At 50.1% G+C, this 25,529-nt stretch overlaps 1 protein-coding gene across 3 annotated transcripts in view; it reads left to right on the top strand.

The window, feature by feature from the left end:
• The window catches only part of Sdk2 (sidekick cell adhesion molecule 2), a 277,637-nt gene extending 261,154 nt beyond the window's left edge, over positions 1 to 16,483 (top strand). For 2 of the 3 annotated variants that reach the window (XM_006247693.5, XM_063269472.1), the window contains 3 exons: positions 20 to 158; positions 1,880 to 2,006; positions 12,005 to 16,476. In XM_006247693.5, the coding sequence (XP_006247755.1) occupies positions 20 to 158; positions 1,880 to 2,006; positions 12,005 to 12,358 (620 nt within the window). In that variant the 3' untranslated portion in view covers positions 12,359 to 16,476. 3 annotated transcript variants of the gene reach the window in all.
• The last annotated feature ends 9,046 nt before the right edge of the window (positions 16,484 to 25,529 follow it).

Raw genomic sequence — 25,529 nt, 5'->3', positions numbered from 1 at the left:
ACCACCACTTTGCCCTCAGGTGGGAATACCAAGTCAGGAGCACTCGGCCATGGGGAGATGCTAAGCTTGGATGAAAGCAGTTTTCCTGCTCTGGAACTCAACAACCGGCGGCTGTCTGTGAAGAACTCCTTCTGCAGGAAGAATGGCTTGTACACCAGGTACTGTGCCTGCACGTGGGGATAGAGGACAGAGACTTGAGGGCCACACACCAGTGTCCAGCAGTGATGGCCCGGGAAGGAGCACGGAACCATGCCATGCCTTCCCCTTCCCTGAGAAAGAGCATTCAAGCTCCAGGACTGGCAATCGTCAGCAGAAGGTCATGTGGGACCCCAGCAAGATACTTAGGGTTTTGTGTTGGTCCCACCAAACCCAGTCACAGTTTAGAGAATGTTAGAAAATCCACGAGGAGGCAGATACTAAGAGTCTCTGCCAGCAGCTGCAGAGTGCAGAAACGGACAACGTCATGGAAACCAACCTGCAGCTGTTGGCAGTCAGGAGCACAGTAACTGCCCGTACAGGTGGCCACACACCCCTGAGGTGAGCTGGACCCAGCTGAGGCACCACAGCAAGAGGTCCCAGGGACTGGCCCATTGCTTAGCCTTTCTTAGCAAGGGGAAGACTTCTTCTCTGGGCTTGGCTTACTTTTGTTGGAGTAAAGTCAAGAACCTGCCGCCATCTTTCAGCCTGTGGAAGCAGTCAGTATGGGAAGGCCTTGAGGTATATAACTTGGCTCTCAGAGAACCTAGCACACTTGAAGCCCTGAGTTTGATCCCTAGCACTGTGGAAACTGGATGTGGTGCATCCCTGTAATCCTGGCAGGTTCTTAGGAGGCAGAACCATGAGGATCAGTACTGAAAGGCCAGCCCCGAACTCCATAGAGTTTGAGGCCAGCCCACGTCAAATGGGGTCCTTTCTCTAAAGCCCTATGCAATGAAGAATAGAGGCCATTTTGGGGGGACCCGACTAGCATTCCTGACTTCTCTCTGACTCCAGTCTCTCCTGGATATTCTTCCCTGAAGCCCACCAGGCTGCCCATTCCCAAGGACCAGGGATGCTCCTGGGGCCCAGCTGCTCCTTCTCTGATAGGATTGGGCAGTTGTATGCTCCCAAAAGCTCAAGGGAGGTTGAGGCCACAGCCAAAATGATTCGTGTCTCCAGCCTCTGCGTATTGACATTCATGGTTCAGTAGAGGCAGCAGGCTGGGGCGGGGGGGGGGGGCAGGGGGGGGTAGGGGGAGCGGGCAACCTCTTTGAGCGAATTCACAAAGCTTCTCTCTGTCTCCTCTCGCAGGGATAAGCCATGGGTACTTCTCCAAGGGGGTGGAGGGGAAGGCTGAGGGCGGAGCAGGCAGGCTCTCATCCCTCGCCAATCCAGCCTTCCAAAGAAAGGAGCATTTGAAGCTGTGGTTAAATTCACCCATGACTGGCATTGCTGCCACAGCCCCGCTGGGCAGGCTCCTGGGCCTGCCACAGGGAACAAGGGGGCATTTCACCCACAGCCCAACCTCCCCTTGTCCCCCTTCCCCTCCTACTCATAGGACTCACACATAGAGGCCTGCATGTTCTATGCCCCCATGGGAATGAGAAAAATCTTGTTTTCACCAAACCAGATTCAAGCTGAAATGGTCTCAGTAATGTTTGCACACACATGTATGTGCCAAGCACATAGACACACATTCCATCTGCCCTGTATGTTCAAGGACGTTAGTTTGGCGTCCTATTTTCTCTCCTCTTCTTTCTCTAAGCCCCCAGCCCCCTTCTAAGGTCCACGGTAACACAGTTTGGTCACAAGGAGGAACCCAGAGTAGAGGGGCTGGTAGCTTGCATTCCCTGAGACCTCTCTGAGGCTACCTCTCAGCCTCACTCCCTTCTCTCCCTAGGTCCCCTCCCAGGCCCAGTCCAGGCAGCCTACATTACTCTGATGAAGATGTCACCAAATACAATGACCTCATCCCGGCAGAGAGCAGCAGCCTGACAGAGAAGCCCTCGGAGATCTCTGACTCCCAGGTGAGGGGCACGAGAACCCAAGCCTAGACAGGCGGTGGCCGCTACCAAATGTGGGTGAAAGGATAAAGAGCATCCCATCGCACAGCCCCCTCCTCCCCTCCTCCCCACTCTTTCCTTCTTTGACCATGGAGACCAAAGGGGCAGGAGAAGCTATCCAGAAGTCATTCATGGGTCAGCTGCCACCCCCTCTGAGCCCAGCTCAGAGTTTGCCCCAGAGCAAATAGGGTCAAGGTCACTCGGTCACAGGAAGTCTCCATGAGAGCCTGGACCCTCAGTTACCATTGCCCAGGTTCTCAGTAACTCGGACTCCTGGGGGAACCTTGGAGCTGAAGCGAAGAGTGAGTAAAAGAGGGGCTAGGGACAGCTTGGTGGATGTGGGAATTCTGGGGTTCAGTCCCAGCAGCTCAGTGGATGAATACTTACCTAGTACGTGGGAATCCTGGGGTTCAATCTCCAGCAACATTTACACCTGTCACACCCATAATCCCAGCACTGGGGAGATGGAGTAGGAAACCCAAGACCATCCTGGAGTTCGCTCCAGTGGCACAGCCTGAGATTCTAGCTCCTTAGTTTCAGGGCCAGAAGCTACACTGTGCCCACCCATAGAGTTGGGCCTGAGCCCTGTTTCTACCCTAACCCAAAGCCTTGCCTACGGGACTTTCTAGAAGTCTTCTGCTTTGTCCAATAAGCCATCTAAGAGAACCAAACACTCACTCCACTCCTCCAAGTCATGTTTTACAAATAACTTGTGGAGTTTCTTTTATTTTATTTTTTTTCTTTTCTTTTCTTCTCTCCCTCGGAGTTTCTTTATTTAAAAAAAAAAAAAGGAGAAAACAAATCAAGTCCACCTTTAAAGACTAAAGGCAATGCATGTGCATGCTCTAGGCACTGAAGTTGTTCCTATCCTGCTCATCCCTCCCACCCACTACACACCTTCCCAGCCCCCCCCCCCAGCTTTGTAAATACATTTGGAAGATAGTCCTATCTCTCCAGAGGGCTGTTGTGGGGGATGTGTTCATGTAAAAGATAGCACTTGGCTGTGTGATAAGACTCCTGAGCCCTACATGGAGTCCACTCTGTCTCTTAGTGACTCTGACTGGGAGTCAGAGGGTAGCCCTTCACACACACAAGGCAGGTGGCATGGTTCACTGAGCAGGGGGAAGCTGGGCCATGTGGTACCCGGCTCCTCGCAGGCTCTGGAAAAGGCACGGAGTGGGAATCAGGCCTTTCAGCTGTAACAGTGTTATTGAAAAACCAAACATCTGGCTTTAGGACCACCACAGAGAACCCAGATTCCAGGTTGGCTGGGACCCTAGCATCTCAGAGTTGGGGGTGCCTGGGAAGACGCTGAGAACTTGGTGTGAGAGGGCCCCTATTCCCAGTGTGATACTTGCATTCTATTACTGTCATTAAAATGTTTGTCAGCGATCAGTAAATAACCACATCCCAGAGCTCTTAAGTGTCACCAAAGAGACCCCAGGCAGACCACTTTACCACTCTGTAATTACCAGGAACACAGGACCCCTAATTCTAGATGGCTTCCTTCTGCACTTCTAGGCTTGACAACCATGGGAACTGTGTTTCTGCATCATCCTACGGCTCAGGGCAGCTCCAGGAGATTCCTAGGGAGAAGCTGTCTCTGACTTCTCTCAAACCGTCCTGTCTCTCCCTCTCCTTATCTCTCTCTGGTCCTGGGAACGGAGCACAAGGTCCCGCACTTGCTAGATGAAAACTTTACCCCTGAGCTGTACCATCAGCCTCTGGCCAACCCTCCTGAGCCTTATTCTCAGTGATGGAGACATGGATCTGAACACCACCCCCCAACACCACCCCGCAGGAGCTCCTCGGAGTCCGTAGGGTTTCACTGGAGGTGGCACAGCTGACCTTGTCCCTCAGACACCCTTGCTGCACACAGGCCTGCCAGAGTTCTCTGGGTTATCAATCAGGGTCTGGAGTGTGGCATATCCACCCTGATGACTGTCCTGGGCAGATGACAAATTCGGGGACCCTGAGGATTGGCAACCACTCCCCCTCAACGTCAGTGGCTCTGAGTCACTGCCTCTTTGAGGGGTCCCCTCCCCCAGATCCCCTGTGCATGAGTGTGCATGTGCAGCCTGGTTTATATTCTGAGTCAGGCCCCCCAAATCTCCTTCTCCAAACTGACACAAGTCTGTCCCGCCTCTGTCCTGTGAGATAGTCACAAACAAAATGTCGATTTGATTTAAAAGTAAACATATATGATAAGAGGCAGTGTGAGAAAGGCTCCCAGGGAGCTGCAGGTGAAGAGCTATAGGCAGAGGCTGGCTCTTCCCAGGGACCCAGGGCCATGCCTCAAGAGATGCCCGAGACAGCACCCCCTCCCCCAGCACAGGAAAAGCACACCCCAAGAAATTTGCCTGTGGCTTGTTTGGTGAAATGTCTGAAAATGCAGCCTGGCTGCATTCCAGTTCATTTTCAAAATAACAGCACAAGTTTAGCAGGGGAAAAAAACATGTATATTTAGCACACAAATGCATCTCAATGGAGAAGAAACACTGAGCCCACAGCCGATGTCTTCCGATCTTAACATCCAATTCCTAGCAGGACCTTGGTTGGCCAGCTTCGAGCTCATCTTTAAGAAATCAAATCTATGAGAAAACATTTAAAGAAAATGTGTGGGACCAATCACATCTATTTATTAAGGACAAGGAGTCACGATGGGCCCTAAGAATTGTGGGTACATAACACTCTAAATTCCTGGAAGGTTCTGGTGACATTATGATTATTTCTAGGTTAAAACAATAAGAAACAGTGGTGGTGAAATGGGAGGTGACAGTCATAAACACCTCAAAAAGTCCAGACACGGGGCTGGGGATTTAGCTCAGTGGTAGAGCGCTTACCTAGGAAGCGCAAGGCCCTGGGTTCGGTCCCCAGCTCCGAAAAAAAGAACCAAAAAAAAAAAAAAAAAGTCCAGACACCACCCCCCAAACTCCATTAGGCCTTTCCTAGTCCTTTACTGGGGTCAGGTACATGGAAATGTTGACTTCCCATCTCTGTGGACTTCATTCTTTGATTCACTGGTTCCTTCCTTGGGATACACGTTCAACAGCCTTTGGTCCACACCACTAAATGGTACCAGAGAGTAGGTTTTCTCTGCCAATGAAATAAGCCAGTTAAGGCCTAGTTAAATGTATAGAAGCGGGTTTATTGGAAGCTGGTTCACTGGTCTCAAAGAACGGGGCCAGGGAAATCACTATGCAGAGACATAGAGAAGTTGGGGGCAGGCAGAGAGAGAAAAAGAGATCGTGCAGGCGGAGTCTGGGGTGGGTGGCAGGTCCTTTTATCTACAGCACACACCTAGCACACCTGACCACGGTAAATGATGACATAAGCAGTTGCTAGGTCCCTGAGAGCAGGCCAGTGGTGCTGCCTGTATATTAACAGGGTTAGGGGTAGCTCTAGGGGTCCCAGGTTTGAATAACACCAGACATATCAATGTTAGTAGCTGCAGCAGTAAGTAAAAGATGTTCTGTGACATCGTATTATGGTCTGTTGGAGAGGCTACCTGTGCACAAACAAATCCCACGTCTCGATTCTCAGATGTCATGAAGCCATAATGACTAATTATAGGAAGAGAGGGATGTCCAAACTTTGTTCTGTTTCCTGCTGTTTGAGGAAGTTGAGGCACTGAGGAGACCTAGGGAAAAGGTCACTACCCAAAGGCATGTGACAGGGGGGTGGGGGCGTGCTCCTGGAAGTTGTGGGTACTCATTTGGTGTGTGCCGGTCTGAGTCCAGCTCTTTTTTTTTTTTTTTTTTTTTCTTTTTTTCGGAGCTGGAGACCGAACCCAGGGCCTTGTGCTTGCTAGGCAAGCGCTCTACCACTGAGCTAAATCCCCAACCCTCTGAGTCCAGCTCTAATCCCCAACTCCCTGCAGAAGGTAGAGACTCTGCCCAAAGGTTAGCATATCCAAGGGGCGGTGCCAGAGTACTGTGTCTAGAGCGAGGTCAGGCAGGACAAAGCCCCTGGGACCCCAGATGAGGGAGGGGGGTCTTTTAGTCTCTAAAGTCCTCAAAATTAGAACAGGGACACACACACATACACACACCTCTCCCCCTCCCTCCCTCTCCCTTTCCCTGGCTCCTGAGCTCCTCACACACACTCTCTCTCTCTCTCTCTCTCTCCTCTTCCTCTCCCCCTCCCCTCCTCTCTCACACACACACACCATACACACACACACAAACACACCATACACACACACACAAACACACCATACACATACACACACAAACACACCATACACACACACAAACACACCATACACACACACACAAACACACCATACACACACACACAAACACACCATACACACACACACACAAACACACCATACACACACACAAACACACCATACACACACACAAACACACCATACACACACACAAACACACCATACACACACACAAACACACCATACACACACACAAACACACCATACACACACACACAAACACACCATACACACACACACAAACACACCATACACACACACACACAAACACACCAAACACACCATACACACACACACACACACACACACACACACAAACACACACATTCACACTCACATCCACACACATCACCTGCCTGCCTGGTCCCAGATCTCAAACCTGCCTCTTACACCCTGAGCTCCTCATCCAGCCAAGTCTGGTACAGGAGATGAGCAAACAAGCAAGGGGCTTTTTCTCCTCCCCTTTGGGATTTCAGCTTTTTTCTCTAGAATTGGCCCTCCTTCTGGGTCCCTCCCCCACTCCTGTCCCCCAGCCTGGCGTCTGCCCTCCCGCTCCTGATTGCTGATTGAGTGGTTTTGAGAAGCTGTTAAGAGGCCAGGGAACTGAAGCAGTCGCTTGATGGCCTGGCAGGATGGTCCCTGAAAGCCCCCTTTGTGTTTGCCAGCTCCTGGGACGCTGCATTGAGTTACCGAGAGAGAGAGAGGGCTGAAAGCTACAATCGGAGCTCCCCTCACACTCTTTCTTCTCGCCCCACCCCCACCCTGAAAAGAAACAGATGTTCAGGGAGGTGGAGGCGGGAACTGCCCTGTTAGTCTGAGGCAGAGACAACCCTCTCCCCCCTTCTTCTTGACCCCGGGGAACTAGAGGAGGGACTAGCCAAGAGCTCAGACCCCACCTCCTGAGCATCCCCAACCCCACTTCCAGCCTTCCCATCTGTCAGGACTACTGTCCCAGAGGGCCTGGCATCTAGTAGGTGCTCAAGAGATAGCACTGCTGGTCTGAGGTGGCATCGCTAAATGGACTTTCAGATTTGGGCCTGGAAGAGACAGGACCCAACACGTCCCCAAACCAGTCCCCCCCATCCCAACCCCCCACACACACACACTGTTGGCTAGCAGCGGGAGGCTGTTCCCATTCCAGTGACATCACTGAGGCAGTCTGCAATCCCTGGCCCCTTGTGATCTCTCCCAACGGGCTCTGAGTCCTCCCACTGAAACTCTGCCCCCACCCCAGCCTTTCTCCCCAGTAATACCATTTACTCTACTCCTGTCTCTTTGGATCCTTCTTGCCTAATAGGCAACAAGCTACCATCTTGCAGTCCGCCAAGGCTGAAAGCCTGCCAGTGACTGTCACAAACATGCTTTACTAGCAAGGGCCATGACCCCAGGGGCTTATGCACTGTAGAAGTGGTACATCGTGATCTGGGACTCCTCCCAAATGTGTAAGCCTAGGGCTAGCCAGAATTCTAGATGCCTTGAAAATGCTGGCAAACTCTTCAAGACAGGAAGCTAGTAGAAAGATCTAGCCTGGTTCTCTACACCCGCAGATCCTTCCAAAGAGAGACAACCCACCCCACACACACACACTCCACACACATACACCCCACACCCACCCCCAGCCCCTGGCCTCAGCGTATTAGCCTGGCCTCAGCAAATGGACCCCTCTTGTCATATGTCTTTTGTTCTGGGTAGGCAGCTGGGCAGACACACAAAAAATAGGCTCACATTGTGCAGCCTTGAACCCCAGGCTAATAGACTGGAGGGGCTGTCCATTGTGGGCTCTACCCTCCTGAGGAAGATGGCTGCTTGGAGGCTACAAGGGGGGAGAAGCTGAGAGTGCAAGAAGGTGGAGAGGAATGGTGGGATTGAAAGGAGGGGAAATTAGCCAATGGCTGGGGAGTATTTGTCTCCCTGGGAGGCAGGGAGGGGCTCTCATTCTCCTCTAGGAACTCCAGAGGAGAGTAAGCACAGGGGTGGACATCAGAAAATTAGGCAGATCCAAGCTAAAGCCCCACCAGACCTGTGTCCCAGGAAACCCTCTGTCTCTGCATTCAACATCAGCACACAAAGTCATCATGTCCATGAAGCATAAGCACTAACATAGCATCAGCACTCAGTCAGTACATAGTACCAGTACCTGCATACCAGTAGTACTCACTGGGCATCAAGACTCTCTTCCACATAGCATCAGAATAAGTACTTACATGACACCGGTACCCATGCAGCATTAGTACACACATAGTAGCCCCTCGTATTCACAGAATCAGTGCTCAGTCACATAGTATGAGCACTCACTCACTGACAGTACCCAAGAAACATCAGTACTCACATAGCACCAGTACCCATGATACAGCAGGAGTACTCCCACAACATCAGTACTCACTTAGCAACAGTACCCATGATGCAGCAGGAGTACTCCCACAACATCAATACTCACTTAGCACCATACCCATGGTGCAGCAGGAGTACTCCCACAACATCAGTTCTCACTTAGCAACAGTACCCATGGTGCAGCAGGAGTACTCCCACAACATCAGTACTCACTTAGCACCAGTACCCATGATACAGCAGGAGTACTCCCACAACATCAGTACTCACTTAGCAACAGTAACCGTGATGCAGCAGGAGTACTCCCACAACATCAGTACTAACTTAGCACCAATACTCATCATGGTGCAGCAGGAGTATTCCCACATCAGTACTCACATAGCACTAGTACCCATGCAACATCAGTACTCACACAGTATTCATAAAGCAAGAGTACTCTAGCAACATGCATACCGAGACCGTCGCCTTAGCATTCACAGACTGAATTCACAGCCACAGCACAGAGGTGTGAAAATCAGTTACAGAAATGCCAAGTCAGCAGCTCCTGCCTCCCCAGGAGCTCCTGCCTGAGAAGTCAACATAGTTTTGCCTCTCTCAAGGGTCTAGATACCACAAAGGGCTTTGTCCCTAGAACATTTTGTGCATCCCATCTCCCATGGCTCAGACCTGGGAACAAAGTCACCTCCAGTTACTCCAGATGTCAAACAGGATACAGTGGATCGCCCCAAACTCACTGGTCTTGGCCATGCTAGGTTTGTTTCGAGCACTCTGCTTGACAAACATGTTTTCCTTAGGTTCGTGTAAGCGATGAATTAGCCAGCTGGGGACACTGGTGGGCAGGGGGTGAGGAAGGACAGGCAGCCTTGGTAGCAACCTCTGGGCTTTTCTCCATCCAAGTGTGCCTTTCTCCATCCAAGCTGCTCTGTTCCCCAGAGTCTCCATCTGTTGTCTAACTCCTTCTCAAAACATCGCTGGAAGCTTGGGGGTGGAGGAGGGGGGAGTGGTAATTTTAGCTCCACAATTCAGAGTTTACAATTCAGATTGACTTGCCTCCTGCAGGAGAAGCATGTGCCTAGAACTGCAGGATGTCATCACAGAGTTAAGAATAAGGGAATATTTGGGGCAGGACGGCCTCCAAAGTCAAAGGAGCTCTTGTTAGCATTTAAAAAAAGAAAGTTTCATGTGTGTGTGTGTGTGTGTATGTGATTCTGTGATTCATGTGCATATGCATGTAGGAGCCCAGAAAAGTCAAGAGTGTACCAGAGTCCTTTGTAGCTAGAATTACAGGCTGCTGTAAATTGCATAGAGTGGGGGCTGTGTCCTGAACTGGGGTTCCTGGGAAGAGGGGGAGATGCTCTTCACTGCTGAGCCATCTCTCCATCCCCTGGTGACATTATGTTCATGATGGTTTCCGAACTGGCTTGCTTTTGTTCTGAATCAAATATGGATGAGCATCTGCATTTCTCACTGCCCAAGGCTTCCCAAGTCTTTAGCTCAAATTTTATCTCTTGCCATAGAGTACAGACCCAGGTTAGACTGTGTTTTGGCTAGAGAGATGGCTTAGTGGTTAAGAGCACTTGCTCTTGCTGAGGTCCTGGTTTGATTCCCAAGACCCACACCGTGGCTCACAACTGTCTATAACTCCAATTTCTAGGGTCCACTGCCCTCTTTTAACCTCTAGAGACCAGATACACACACAGTACACAGCCATACATACAAGCAAAACATCCATACACATTAAATAAATCTAAAGAAAAAAAAATAACTTCCCTATATAATCCAGACATTTTGGGTGCTTGCGCTCTCACACTCTCTCTCCCTCTCTCTCCCTCTCTCCCTCTCTCTCTCTCTCTCTCTCTCTCTCTCTCTCTCTCCCCCCCTCCTTTACTACCACTTCCTCTTCTTCTTGTCCTCCTCTATTTTCTCTCTGTATGCCTGCCCTTTCTTTCTCTCTCCCCATTTCCCCTTCCCCTTTGGCGACTCTTCTGTCGTCCTCCATTCTTAGGGGCCACTGAACTTGTCCAGGACCAGCTTCCCAATAAACCTGATTAATATATTCTAAAAAAAAGAAAGAAAGAAAGAAAGAAAAATAACTTTTTTTTTTAGATAGCATCTTGTCAGGGATAGTCAAGGATCAGAAATGCAAACTGTCCTCAAATCAATGTGCTAAGTCAAAGACACTAGACCCAGATAGCATGGCATCTGTAATTCCAAGAACTCAGGAGGCTGAAGCATGAGGGTTATCACACACTTGAGAACAGCCTGGGCTGTATAGTATGTTATAGTATGTATGTTATAGGCCATCTAGGGCCAAAGAATGAGCTCTTATCTCAAAAACCAACCTACAAAAAGAAGATGCTAAGCAGAAAGTATGTAATGTGCAGCCCTTCAGGGTGTACTTGGAGCTGGGTAGACCTGATGACTCACAGTGTCACACACAGACTGAACAGTGCTGAGCTGCTCACTTTAAAATGGTTGGCTTTATGTTAAGTGAATTGCATTTCAACCGGAAGGAGTAAAGGTTAGAATTTGAGTGTGTAGGTCTGGCTCAGTAGTATAGCTCTGAAATCCTACCTATCAGGAGGCTAAGCAGTAGTGAGTTTAAGGCCAGCCTAGGGAAACCCTGTCTCCAAATGGAAAAAACTAGAAAGTGGGGTACAGAGTAGCTCAGTAGTAGAACACTTGCCTAGCATGAGTGAAGCCATAGTACCACAAAGAGAAAAAGACTGCCATCCTGCTGTGACAACACATGGTCCTTCTCTCATACTGGCTCTCCCTGAAGAAAGAGGGAAGGGGAAGTAAAGGGACACTCTCGTGTTTATAAAAAGATAAAGAGGGAAGGAATATGTTTGGTAGAGGTGTAGTCGGGTATAGGGGAAGTGGGTGCCTCCGTTGGACCCATGCTGAAGCATCCCTTCCCCCTGAGGGACCAGCCACACATGACAGTATAGTATAGAATAGAGTTTAGTCAGGGCGTGGGGGAATTGAGAAGGTAGGTGCTGGGGTTGGGGGGAGGAGCCGGAGGAGAGACAGAGAGACAGAGACAGAGACAGAGAGAGAGAGAGAGAGAGAGAGAGAGAGAGAGAGAGAGGAGAGGAGCAGAGGCCGGCCATGAGCATGTGGAGAGAAAGTGAGGAAGGGAATGGGAAGGGGCGAGAGGTCAGGGCCGGAGCAAGAAGGCAAGAGCAAGAGAGCAGAGGGAATAAGCAGCCCCAGCCCCTTTTATAGTGGGTCAAGCACACCTGGCGTTGCCAGGTAACTGTGGGGCGGAGCCTAGACAGATATTGTGGTAGTGAAAGGTTGAGATTAAGTCCTGAAGAGGCAGAAGAGAGAACAGAGCCAAAATGTTCTGTGCCTTTGAGCCCTGGCCTCACTAACACCGCTGTTTCTCTCCTCCTAGGGGAGTGACAGCGAGTACGAAGTGGACACGAACACCCAGAAAGCCCACTCCTTCGTCAACCATTACATCAGTGACCCCACATATTACAACTCTTGGCGGCGCCAACAGAAAGGCATCTCTCGGGCCCAGGCTTACAGCTACACAGAGAGCGATTCCGGCGAACCTGACCACGTCACTGTCCCCAACAGCAACAGCACCCAGCAAGGCAGCCTTTTCCGGCCCAAGGCCAGCCGGACTCCAACGCCCCAAAACCCCCCAAATCCCCCGAGTCAGCAGAGCACCCTCTACCGTCCCCCCAGCAGCCTCGCCCCCGGCTCCCGGGCACCCATAGCTGGGTTCTCATCCTTCGTTTGACATCAAAAGAGGAGAAAGAATGGGGGAAAAAAAAGAAGAAGAAAAGACACCAAAATCCTCCTTTGTCACTTCCCAAAAACTCCTGCCAGAAAACACACAAGAAAACCCCACCAAGTCATCGACTCAACTTTTCACCTCCCACGTTTATTTTTCCAGAGATTCCAGGGCTACCAAAGCCCGGTGGAGGACGGCGGAAGGAGAAGAAACCCACAGGAGGACTTGGATACATGTGACCGGCAACGGCTCCTCACCCTTGGGGTCTGTTTTGCAGTGTGGAGGGCTGGAGACTACATAGTCTCACTTCTGCGGAGGACAGAGGGGCTTGGGGCCCTGGAGAGAGGGAGCCATAAGGCAGGCGGGGTTAAAGGATCGGAAGCTTCTAGAGATGTAGACAGCTGCACCCCTCACACTCGTGCTAGATCTCTGGGCTTGCTATCCTTGCTCCTCTGCAAAAAGGATGGGTGCACCCCGAGGTGAAGTCTGCCTGCTGTCTCTGGTTCTTCCTGGCAGGTGTCCCATGGCCTTGTCACCCCGCCCTCCCAAGCCCCCTCTCCCCCAGCACCCGCCAAGGGCTCAGGGCCCTTGTTCAACTTCTCCAGCAAGCATTTGGCTTATTTTGGGGGGAAAAAATAAGGAAAAATCAAATGGTAAGAATCCACTTAGCAACTTCCTTGTTCCTGCAAAAACTTTTTTTTTTTTTTTTTTTTTTTTTTTTTTTTTTTTTTTTTTTTTGGTGAATTCAAGGAAGAGGGCCTAAGGGCTGGCAGAGAAAGAATCCTTTCCACACCCATATAACTGAGCCTCCTGTTGCTTGGATTCACTTCCCTGAATGCAGATTAGGAGAGGTGATATCTGGGGAATGGAGACCCAAGGTGCTGGCTCCACGCTAGGGGATGCTTCAGGGAGATGTCCTGCAGGAAGTCAGAGATGCAAGGATAAAGCCTTGACTGTTTCAATCTGTTCTACATGCTCAACGCTAAGAGAAAGGAAACGGGTTGGGGGCGGTGCCTCGGAGAAGAGGCTCAGCCCACCTCGCCTCGCAGGAGGAAGGTTGTATGTTCAGATTACCACTTTCCTCTGAATGTATACCTTCCTGCTAGCCCATGCGTTTGCTCAACAACATTCTCTCTTTAAGATCTGTGTAGCCCCGGTCCGTCTCTACCCACAATACACAGGTGCCCAGACCGGCGGTCCAATCCCTGGTCCTGACGCTTTATAAAGAATCGAAGGTTGTAGAGTTGAGGGTCCGGCATCCGCTCCACCACAGGGCATGGTTGCTCGGGGAGGCTGACTGCGCTTACACCACGCCATCGCCGGGCGGGTGCTGGGCTGTAGGGAAGCCCCGAGACACCGCCCTGGGGTGGGAAAGCACAGTCTGACGCACCGGTCTCTGGGCCTTAGCTCAACCAAGGACCAGGCTACCTTTCACGGTCCACTTCCCCACAAAAGGTCACTTCAACTCCCCCTTACATCTCCCAGGCTGGGCTGAGTGACGGCAGAGCTGGGAAGGACCAAAGAAGGGTCAGCAGGAAGCTTTGTCCAAACTACACACAGAAGTTGAGATGCGTGGTCAGCCCAGCCAGGAGAGGCGGGTCAGACAGGATCAAGGAACAAGAATAGCTGATGGGAGGGAAAACTGTTACTCCCAGGAATGTTCTGTAAAAAGCCATGGGGGCAACTTCTCATCAGCTTTGGCCTTCCAACACAAGGACTTGGGAAGGAGGTTTTCCGATGTCCTGGATTGGCTTAGGCCCTTGGGGATATCATCCAGCCAAAGGCTCAGCCTACTGCTGGGAATGCGTGACTGCCTCCTTCAGAGGCTTCACTGGGTCATGTCCAATTTAATAAAGGACCAGACTTGCTGGGAGTCTACAGTTACGGCTGGCCTTGTCGAGAGGCCCGAGTGGAGAGCCTATAGCTGTTCTCAGCCATCTCTAGTCACTCCTAATTCTCACTGGGCAGAAAAGCCAGAGTCAAAGCCTGAATAATGAACACACTTGAGTACTGCGTGGGCTCCTCCCTACACACCTGACCCCTGGGATATGTGAGTGAGGAACTGTGGGAAGCCAGGTCAGCAGGCAGGTGACCCAAATACTGCATGTGAACAGTGGCTTTTCACAGTGACTTCTCTTAGGCAAGAAGGGAAGGCTCCTAAACCAGGAAGCACAGCTTTGTCCCCCAAAGGACAACAAATGGTTGAGACCTTGCCCCTCCAGGGATACGGGTCCCCAGGGTTACCTCGAACTTCAGTCAGCTGGACGCCAACCCTCGTGGCATCTGGCTTCTCCAGAGCCCCACATTTGCAGAGGCTACATGAGCTCACACTGCCACACTCACTGTCCGTCCCTCGTGTCTGTTTAAAACAACTTCATCTTTCTTTTTTTTTTTTCCTGTCTTCGGAGGCTTTAACCATTTAAGGATGTTCCGAGTTTACATTAGGGAATTATTAGCCCAGCCCAGCCCAGCCCAGCCCAGTGAGGGAGCTTTAAAGAGGAAGTGGGAATGGTTAAAAAAAAAATCATTTGTGTGTGTGTGTGTGTGTGTGTGTGTGTGTGTGTGGTGTCGCACAGGAGGCCAATTTTCCTTTGCCTTTAATGAATCACCTCGTGCACTGAGATCTCCCTCCCCCTTCCGCGTGCTCATTGGTACCCTCGCTGAACACTAGCAAACTTGTGCTTACGTACAAGCATATAAAGATATGCACAGAACATACATCTTATGTGTGTTAACAAAGTGGCTCTCATCATGCCCTCTGATGGCCCCTTGGCTGTCTCTCCTCCCCACGAGGCATGGATAGCCTGGGTCACTTGCACTTGGGGTATCAGTGGGACCTATTTATTACCCAAGCAGCTGAGCACATTACAAGCTACAACTCCTAGGATGAGCCTAGGGTGAGAGCCCTCCACTTAGGCACTACCTGCCTGCGGGAGGAGTGGGGGGAGATTGTTGCCTACACAGCCCCAGCCACGGCTGGACACCCAGTAGGTCTCCAGCTGTGGAACTCTATGTTGTTTAATGACATCTCTTGGCCTATGTTTACATTTCTGCTGGGCACTGGAGGATCCCAAGAACTCCACCCAGACAGCCCGAGTATGGCGGGCACCCACCCTGGGTCAGGGGAAGCTTTCGATTTCCCGAGCCGTGGAGGCCAGGGCAATTGTCTTGTGACTCTATGGGAAACGGGTTCACGGAAGGACACGCCTAGCCCTCTTGCTGTTGCCTCTCTGTGCCCTGAGGAAACCTGCCCGGTATCCAGGAGCCCACACACAGCATGCTGGGGCCGCTCTCTCCTCTCCTGGCAGCGCCTCCCGCATTCTTGCAGGCGCTGCACCCAGATCGACGAGACTAACCAAATAGCTGCTCTGGGTTCCAGAAGCATCTTCCTCCAGAGAGCTGCAGGGAGTTTACAAACCCACGCTGCCTCTCCTTTGCCCTCTCCACCCCAAACCTCATACTGCCATGAGTCAGAGGGAACAAGGACACAGCTGGGCTGCCTTGCCAGCCCTCGCTTCTTGAGGCCTTCTGTCATTGTTGCCCATGCCTGTCCTGGGCAGCATTTCTAAAGGTGCCAGAGCCTCACAGTAGGCTGCCCTAGGCAGGGGCTCCCCTCGCCTTCTCGAGTGGCGCACAGTGAAGGTGCCACAGTGTGCAGCCAGCCAGCTGGGCCATCAACGGGGAGAAAGAGGGGACCCACAGATAGCCACCACCAGCTCCGGAGTGCCTCTGTGGTCCCATACAGGGACACCCACCCTAACCAACACCTCGAGCACAGGTGCCCCACCTCCTTGGGACAACCCCCTCCTTTCTGTCTCCATAAAAACAAGTCCAAAGCATTTAAGTGTGTTACCTTCCTCCACCCATTATAGACTCCCCGAACAAAACTCGGTACAAATCTTTATTTTTTTGATTTAAAAGCTATAATGAAAAATTATAGGGAGAGTATTCATTATGGCAGGTGTCTGTAAGAAAAAAATATATATCTATATGTCACATAGCTTGTTAGCAAGTTTATTTTTTAAACAAAGGGTAAGAAAGAAAATTGATTTGAAATATATACCGCGAGAGCCCCGTGTCCTGTCAAACCGTCAGTATTTTATAAATAAATTTTTTTTTTGGAATTCTGAAGCAGCAGTCATTCTTTTCCTCAGTACAAATCCTGTTCCTCAAACATATGTTCCTATTTCTAGCCATGTGGGGATTGTGCAGAACTAGCCATGGGCAGGGCTCATCTGCCCTCTTGGTTCAGCAGCACGTGGTGTCTATACCTTTAAACCAAAAGTTCCTGCTTGAGGCTGAGCAGAGCTCTGCGGTAGGACTTCAGCCTGACATGCAGAGCTCTGAGTTCGATCCTTAGGACCAGAAGAAGAAGAAGAAAGTGTTGTTTTAAGTTTGGGGGATCAGAGCTCCTCTGACATCTGATAATGGTCAGTAATGGCGGTAGCATGGGATGGGAGAGAGGCTTTGGTGGTTAAGAGAATCAGAGTTCAGTTCCCAGCACTCACATCATTGGGCTGCCCACAACTGCCTGTAATTCCAGTTCTAGGGGATCCAACTCCCTTTTCTGACCCCCACGGTTGCCTGTGTACACACACACACACACACATGCACACGCACTCATGAGCACACACATACACACATGCACACACACGCACTCACACACACAAACACTAATAAATGAAATTTAAAATAAACCTATAATAATAATGACAGTAAGAGGTGACACACTGATACCACACTCCACGGGGTTAGATGATCACTTGATATGCAGAACCTGACTAAGCCCTGAGTGTGACAGCCCAGGACGGAGAAGCTTGCTCTCCAAAAGTAGACGGGGCAGAACCAGGATTCGTCTCATGAAAACCGTTTGACCCTGGAGGCGCACACTCCAGAGTCCGGTAAGGCAGCTCCTTGCTAATTTTTAAGCCTTACAAATCTAGTGCCTAAGTCTTATCAAGGTTGTTTGTAATGGTTGCGGTGGGACTCTTGGTTGGGCGTTTTATTTACTTTTTAACCTTTTTTATTTTCCCACAGTCTTACTTCCCAGACTGGCCTGGAAATCACAACAGTCCTCCTGCCTCAGCATCCCAAATGCTTGGATTATAGGCTGTTGGATTGATCAAAATTCATTTAGCAGCACTTGGGAGGCAGAGGCGGGTAAATCTCTATGATTTCAAGATCAGCACGGTCTATAGAGTGAGTTCAAGGCCAGCCAGGGCTACGTAGTGAGAGCTTGTCTCAAAAAGGAAAAGAAAAATAAATCTATATGTAGATTAAATACATTCATTTTACTTAAAATGCACAAATGGAAATTCATTCACAAATCTGTTGGTATTGAGCCATGACATTATTCGATTTCTGCAAGTTGGCAGTTCTCTACGACCCAATCGTCTCTTCGCATAAATCTCATCTATTTTGCATAAATCACACTTACAAGGCAGCATTAGCGTGTTCCCCTTTCTGCTTTTTCTCCTTTACTTTCCTCCTCCTCTCACTCTTCTTCCTTTTGTTTCTTTTTAAAGTGGTTTTTAAAATATTTATCTAGTTTTATGTGTACCTGTGTTCTTTGCCTACATGTCACCTTGCACGATGTCCGTGCAATGCCCTTGGAGGCCTAAAGAGGGTGTTGGACCCCCTGGAACTGCAGTTACAGATGGTTGTGCCCTGCCGTGAGGGTGTAAATAATCCAAGCTGAGTCCTCAGGAAAAGCAGCCAGTGCTGCTGACCACTGGACCATCTCTCCACCGGCCTTTTACTTCTTGAGTCTGTATTCCCGGATGGCCTTGACCTCAAAGCCGTCCTTGGGCTTCAGCTCCTGCGTGTTGAGATTACAGAGACATACTATGCTTTGCTTATTTGTTTATTTAAAACAAGGTCTCACTCTGTAGCCCAGGCTGGCCCAGAATTCAGTGTGTAATACAGCCTACCCTGAACCTCATAGCAATTCTCCTGCCTCAGTCTCCCACGTGCCTGGATTATAGGCACTCCCAGCTTGAGTTTCTATTTAACTGGGTACAGTGGCACATGCATTTAATCCCAGCAGAAGCAAGCAGAACTCTATGAGTTCGAGGCCAGCCTGGTCTACATAGCCAAGTTCTGGGTCAGCTAGGATTACATAGTAAAGTCATAACAACATCCCAACCCCTCAGAAAAGAAGAAACTAAACTAAACTAAAAATAAAAATACATAAAAACAGTGTGCGTGTGTGTGTGTGTGTGTGTGTGTGTGTGTGTGTGTGTGTGTGTGTGTGTGTTTAGCAGCAAGCTGCTCTAACCACTTTGGTCAACCCTGAGTTTCTATTTTTTCTTAAAGTCTGGGTCTTTCTCCTCCTCCACCTTCTCCTCCATCTCCTGCTCCTGCTCCTGCTCCTGCTCCTGCTCCTCCTCCTCCTGCTCCTTCTTCTCCTCTTCCTCCTCCACCACCTCCTCCTCCTCCTCCTCTCCCTCCTCCCCCTCCTCCTCCTCTCCCTCCTCCCCCCCTCCTCCTCCCCATCCCCTCCCCCTCCTCCTTCCCCTCTTCCCCCTCTTCCTCCTCTTCATCTTCCTCTTCCTCCTCTTCTTTATCTTCTCCTTCATCTTCTCCTTCATCTTCATCGTCCTCCTCTTCCTCTTCCTCCTCCTCTCCTCCTCCTCCTTCCCCTCCTCCCCCTCCTCCCTCTTCCCCTCCTCCTCTCCCTCCTCCTTCATGCTCCTCTATTAAGCCGTGAGTTCCTGAGGAGCAGGCTCCAACAACTCAGGCGCTCCTTCCAGCAAGTTCTCACACAGCCTGCTCTCCAGGTGACACAGGCTGGAGCAGGCTGGGCCTTTCACTTTGGCTTCCTTTCATCTTTGATCATTCCCTTGCCTGTTTCAGGGCTGACCTCAGCTCTTAGAGTGCTTGCTATGCCCAATTTGCACATTAATCTCTCTGCATGACTCTGGCCCTTCCCTCACCTCCACCGGCGGTTTATTTACAGCACGCTGAGTGACACTGGCCTCCTCTCTGGTTTCATCACACTGACATTTATGGAGCAGTCCATTCTGGACACTGCTTATTACCCTGATGTCTACAACATCACCCTTGCAGACACACGTTCCCAAAGGTCTGAGCGCCCATTTTCTGAAATGCCCAAAGAACATGTAGTGGGTGCCTCTCTCCGCTCCCTCTCTGCCATTTTGGGGGATTACTGGAAATAGATGGCTCTCGTCAGAAGGTTGAGTTCCTACTTCTTTCACAAAAGCAGTTTGTAGAAATGAGCAGTTGCTGGGAGAGCAGGCCTCTAGCTCTCATGATCTTTCCCCAGGATTCTCTAGGTCCTACCTATGACCAAGTCAACAAGACTTTCTTTCTTTCTTTCTTTCTTTCTTTCTTTCTTTCTTTCTTTCTTTCTTCCTTCCTTCCTTCCTTCCTTCCTTCCTTTCTTTCTTTCTTTCTTTCTTTCTTTCTTTCTTTCTTTCTTTCTTTGTAGTTCCCCTTTACAAACAGGAACACAGTTCACCGAGAAGTGACAATTCTGTTTCCACTCTTACTTTACATCTTGCACTATCATTTATGAAACCGTGTGAAAACCATCAGCAGGTTTACCATCAGGAACAAGTTTGAAACAACTGATGCTTTGTGAGCATCCCGATTCGGGAAGGGAGAGTAGACAGGTTGATGGACAGCCTGCCGGGCTCTAGAGAGCTCTGCAGGTTTTGCAAGAGCATCTAAGGCATGCATTAAATCCAGGAGTCAGGAGAGAAGGGGTTAGAGAAGAGGCATCTGTGTCACATTGTGAGTCCCCGTGTACTGTACTTTACAACCTATTCTCACATCGATAAGAGGTTTCTGAGTGGTCATTTTGACTACGCATAATTTTTAACTTGCATATAATTGGGAACCCCGTTCCCACAGGAGACATAACTTACAGACCCCACTGCCTGAGGATGTTTGCTTCAAGTATAATAACAGGCCCTCTTTCCGGTCTTGGCTCCAAGATGAACAAAAAGAGAGGAAGCAACGGTCTCACCAAAAAGGACCACAGCCATGGGTAGCAAATTTACTGTAGCAACTGTGCCCAGACCACGGCCAAGGGTAAGGCCATTAAGAACTGCCTCACTTGAGTGTAATAGAGGCATCTGCCCTCAGAGATGGTAATAAAACCAGAGTTTTCCATGTTTACATGTTTCCTGAGCTGGAGCTCAAGCCAGATCTCGAAGCGTGAGCTGTGCGCTTCAGAGAAGGTGGTCAAGGGCGAACCTCGTGAAGCAACCCCACCACAACTTAGACGCTACCAGTGTGTCACGGTAAATATTATTTGGGGATTTCTTTTTTTTTTTTTTTTTTGGTTCTTTTTTTTCCGGAGCTGGGGACCGAACCCAGGGCCTTGCGCTTCCTAGGTAAGCGCTCTACCACTGAGCTAAATCCCCAGCCCCTATTTGGGGATTTCTACCCCACCTCTGATCATTCAGTTCCTAAGTAAAAGACACAAACCATTTACATTTATAAGTCTTAAAAGCACTAGCGCTAGGCAGATATCATCTGTCTATGCTATTTTGCCTACTTCCCTGTCAATAACCCCGAGATAGAACTTGCTGTGTTCTACCAGCGCCGCTCCCAGTCCTTGTGGTGTCTTCTCCCCTTTTCTTCACCCTCTCCTACTCATCTCTGCCTCAGACCCCAAACCCAGGAAATGGAAGCCCCACCTACCTCTCAACATCTAGGAGCAAGGTTTGCACGATAAAAGCTGGCATAGTGAGACAGCTAGACCCTGGGATACAGAACTCAGAATCACAATACACAGCAGCAGGCCAAACCTCAGCCTCTATGACCTCCACCAGAGCCCATGCAAAGAACTGGCTTCATGAGGATAGGAGAAAAACCATCTGGGGAAAATAAAATAGAATGGAAATTATATGTAAAAGGAAAACATAACATGGCAGCCAGGAGAGAGGGATGATTCTAGAACAATCTTCCGAAAATGTTGGGACTTGGAGTGTTTTCATGGCATCTCATTGTGTAGATTCCATGTGGAGCCCAGGCTGGCCTGGAACTTATGACCCTCCTGCCTCCATCTCCCATGGGCTGGGATTACAGGCCTGTGCCCACCACCGTGCCCAGCCCCCCCATTTACCTAGGAGAACTGAATGAGCCCTTAGCAACCATCAGTGAGATTTCAGGGTGGGATCGTTGGCTGGAAAGCCAAGCACAGTGGCACAGTTCTTCAATCCCAGCACTCAGGAGGTCAGAGATAGGCAAATTTCTGTGCGTTTGGGGCCAGCCTGGGCTACGAGAGACCTTGTCTCAGAAAACAAAACAAGGAAGCTGGGGAGGTGGCTCAGTGAGTAAGAATGCTTGCTTTGCAAGCAGGAAGACCCAAGTTTGATTCCCCTTGTAAAAAGGTTGGGCATGATGATGTGTGATGATGTGTGACTTCAATCCCAGCTTTGGGAAATGGAGACAGGTACCACCATTTCTACTACCATCCCCACATCAAGTTGTGCCCTGCTCTCCTTCAGGGATCCCCATAGCCAGGTGTTGTGTCTGAAAAACGAGTCTTGCTGAGGAACCCTTGGGAGGCAAACAGGCCTATCAGAGTACACAAGGCAAGCTTCAAGGCAAATTTACACACGGTTGAGGTTCTACTGGGGAGAGATTTGAGGAGAGATCTAGGCCGGTTTGGTTTCTCTTTTTATCAGCTTGACTCAAACTACGAGTCACCCTGGACGAAGAACCACCTCTGTCAGATTGCCCTATAGGCAAGCCTGTGAGGTCTTTTCTTGATTGATTGCTGATTGATGTGGAAGGGCCCAACCCACTGTGAGTGGTTCCACCTCTGGGCACGTGGTCCAGGGTTGTATAAGAAAGCGAGCTGAGCAGGCCACTGGGAGCAAGAAGGCCAGTAGAGTCCCTCCACAGCTTCCTCCGGTGGAACGCTGTGGCCCGCAACCTGAAATTAATGAGTTATCACTACAGAGATCATCCCTGGACAAGATTCCTCTCCTCAGCTGTGGGTGAGTTATGGAAAAATAACAGCAGGTACATACACAGGGGTAGGACAGCCATTCCCACCTATGCTATGGCCAATGGAAAGAGAAGTTTCTAGAACTTGGCAGGAAAGTCTGGAGGGGGGAGAGAGGGAAAAGGAGAGAGAGAGAGAGAGAGAGAGAGAGAGAGAGAGAGAGAGAGAAGTACCCAGTGGCTTGCCCTGCTCCCCACCCATGCCATTCTCCTGTCTGAACCCCTTACAATACAAATCCAATTCCCAATGAGAATTTGAGGGTGCTGGGGTACAGATCATGTATAAAAGACTCCTTGTTGGGTAAAGAATAAGGCAAGGTATAGTCAGGAGGGCAGGGCAAATAAAAGCCAACAGGCCCATAGAGAAGTCTACTGGTGTTATGTCCCCATAGAAAGTTTCATGCTTGACCCACCATATGTGATATATATATATATACATATATAGTCTTTCCTCAGTATCTCCAAAAGTAAAACAGTGGGATTTCACGAGGTGTCTCCACATTGCTATCGCTCACTCCAACTGCCACATCCCTGTCCTGAGACTCCACTGATGTGTCAGCCAATCCTCATCAGAACCCAAGGATGTGAAAACCTCCCACACACCCCCACAGTAAGGAGCCTGCTATGGAAACATCAGAGCCAGGATTTGAACCCAAGCCTTACCAGGTGCTACCGTGCTCCCCTCTTTTAACCAGTGAACAGTTTGGCTCAAAGTTGAGACACTGTTCACCCAGAGGAGAAAGGCTCGATGTCTGTGAGACTTCCAAACTCTGTGTGGGTGTAAGATCAGCAGGGGACATTGTCAAAGCCCTTGGCATCCTACTGGCCAGCCGTAGAGGATATGCAAATGAAGGAGCATGGCAGTGTTCTGGGAAGATTTCATGTGTGGATGTAAAAATCTGAGTCAGCTATGATTTCATGTGCAGCCAAATAGCATTCTGGTTTCTTTTTTCCTTGACTTACCAGCCATTTTTAACTCACAGGCCACATAGAAACTGAGTGGACTCGTTGTCTAGTGCACCTTGGAATTAAATACACATTCACTGGATCTCTAGGTTTTTGGCATGGTTCCTGGATAGGGTAGGTATGTTAGAGCAATGTTTTCCCAAATTCACTTCTAATAGAAACCTCAGAAGTTGGGTCATGAATTAAAAGCAGGCCCAAGGAGGAGAGGACACAGGGACACATCTAGGAGAGAAGGCCACGTGAAGGCAGACAGAAGGCAGGCTCGGTGACCTGCATTTACAATCAGAGACAGGCCAATCCCTGGGTCTCAATGGCCAGCCAAGCCTAGCCTAACAGACAAGCTCCAGATAAAAGTGAGAAACGCGGGTTGGGGATTTAGCTCAGTGGTAGAGCGCTTGCCTAGGAAGCGCAAGGCCCTGGGTTCGGTCTCCAGCTCCGTTGCTGGGATTTGAACTCAGGACCTCTGGAAGAGCAGTCAGTGCTCTTAACCCCTGAGCCATCGCTCCAGCCCCATATGTTCTCTTCTGAAGTGTCTGAAGACACCTAGAGTGTACTCACATATAAATAAAATAAATAAATCTTTTTTTAAAAAAAAAAGAGTGTCCTCTAGCCTCTACATGCATATGTAATAGGTGTACAAATGCATGTGTGGGCACATCCATGCACACACACTACATACAAAAACAAAGGTTGAGCCCAAGTGGTATTGATGCCGTTATAGGCTAATATGGAAAACTTGCCAGGAATTATTAGCGGTTCCAAGAGGCTGGAAGGGGCACCCCCACCACCCCAAAAGACCTGGTAGATGCTTTGATTTTGTACTTCTGGTCTCCACATGGATGAAGATTGCACAAACTGCATTTGTGGTTATTAGTCATAGCAGACCTAGACCCCCCACCTAAGAGCTGCCCTTGGAGTTGATACAGGAGTTTGATTAAGCCTCCAGGGGCTGATGGGATCCCAGAGTCAAGGACCTCAGCCTCCATTCACCTTCCCCGTCCGGCAACATTACGGTACCTGTAGGAAACTGCAGCCGGTCCTGAGTTAATTTGGCAATTATAGGATGTTTGCCTTCCTCTCGCTCCCTTGCCTCCCCCATTTAAATTGTTTCCGCCTCTCACCGAGAACCAAGCCCATCCTTCCTTGGCTGGAAAAACTCACCCGCTAACCAACCAGCAAAGCACTGATCCCAGATGCTGGGGGCTTCTGTCCTCCGAGGGGAGTCTAAACTGAGTGGGGAACTCAGGATGCCTGGCTGTGATGGAGGTGGGACCCTGTGCCCTCTTGGCTGGCACCAGGTCTGACCCGTGGGAGGGAAGGCAGAAGCAGGCATCTGGCTGGAACCTCATCACCCCTCACCCCGCCCTGCGACTGCCAAGAGGGCAGATCAGCACGTGTCCTTGAAGTCAACAGTACAGCAGTAGGCAAAGGAAGGAAACCAGCCGCCATGGACACACGGGAACATTGTGATAACGTTCTCCAGGACGCCCTGGGCCTTGCAGACACGCATTCAATTCACGTCACATAAGAGTGACGAAGACAGACCTGCTAATCTGCTGAGGGGCGACAGAACTAGGGACACCAGAGACATAGTCAATGCCTGGAGACCATCACAGACAAAGCACAGCTTAGAGATGGTTCAACTCCAGGAGCAATGGGAACTGCCCAGCTTCCTATGCAGACCCCCAAACAGCAGGCCTTCCCTGACTCCTAGGCCTGGGACACTCAGCCATGAGCTGTTGGGTGGAGATAAGGAAGACCCCTGGGGCCATTTAGAATTAGTGTCGTTGACAACCTCATCATAGTTCGCTCCCACGGCATCTGTACAGGCAAGGATTTAGGGAAGCTCTGAGAAGAATCTAGAAGCTTTGGATGGACGGGAACGATGAGAGGTCAGAGAAAATACCTCAGATTTAGTCCGGATGTCATTCTGAGACCTAGAGCCATGGGGGAGAGGGGGGCAGAGGAGGTAGCCGAGGGCCGGGATAACCTCATCCGACTGCTGTTGTCCATCACCCTCCCACACCCACCAAGTCCTTCCCCTGTAATCAACCCACTGCCTGTGCTTGTCCAGCCCCACCCTCCTGCCTAGACCAGTCCTGCAGACACCGGGGCGTGTGTGAATCAGAGGCCTGGCTCATTTCTGCAGCCTTCTGCGGTTCTTGGGGAGAAGGTGGTGTGAGGTTGTTCGGGTCAGGATGCCTGGATTTCACCATAGCAGGAGTTCCCG

Source organism: Rattus norvegicus, chromosome 10 (genome assembly GCF_036323735.1).
Source record: "Rattus norvegicus strain BN/NHsdMcwi chromosome 10, GRCr8, whole genome shotgun sequence".
Taxonomy (NCBI): domain Eukaryota; kingdom Metazoa; phylum Chordata; class Mammalia; order Rodentia; family Muridae; genus Rattus; species Rattus norvegicus.
The sequence above is the reverse complement of the archived record's forward strand: the minus strand, read 5'-3'. Positions and strand labels throughout refer to the sequence as shown.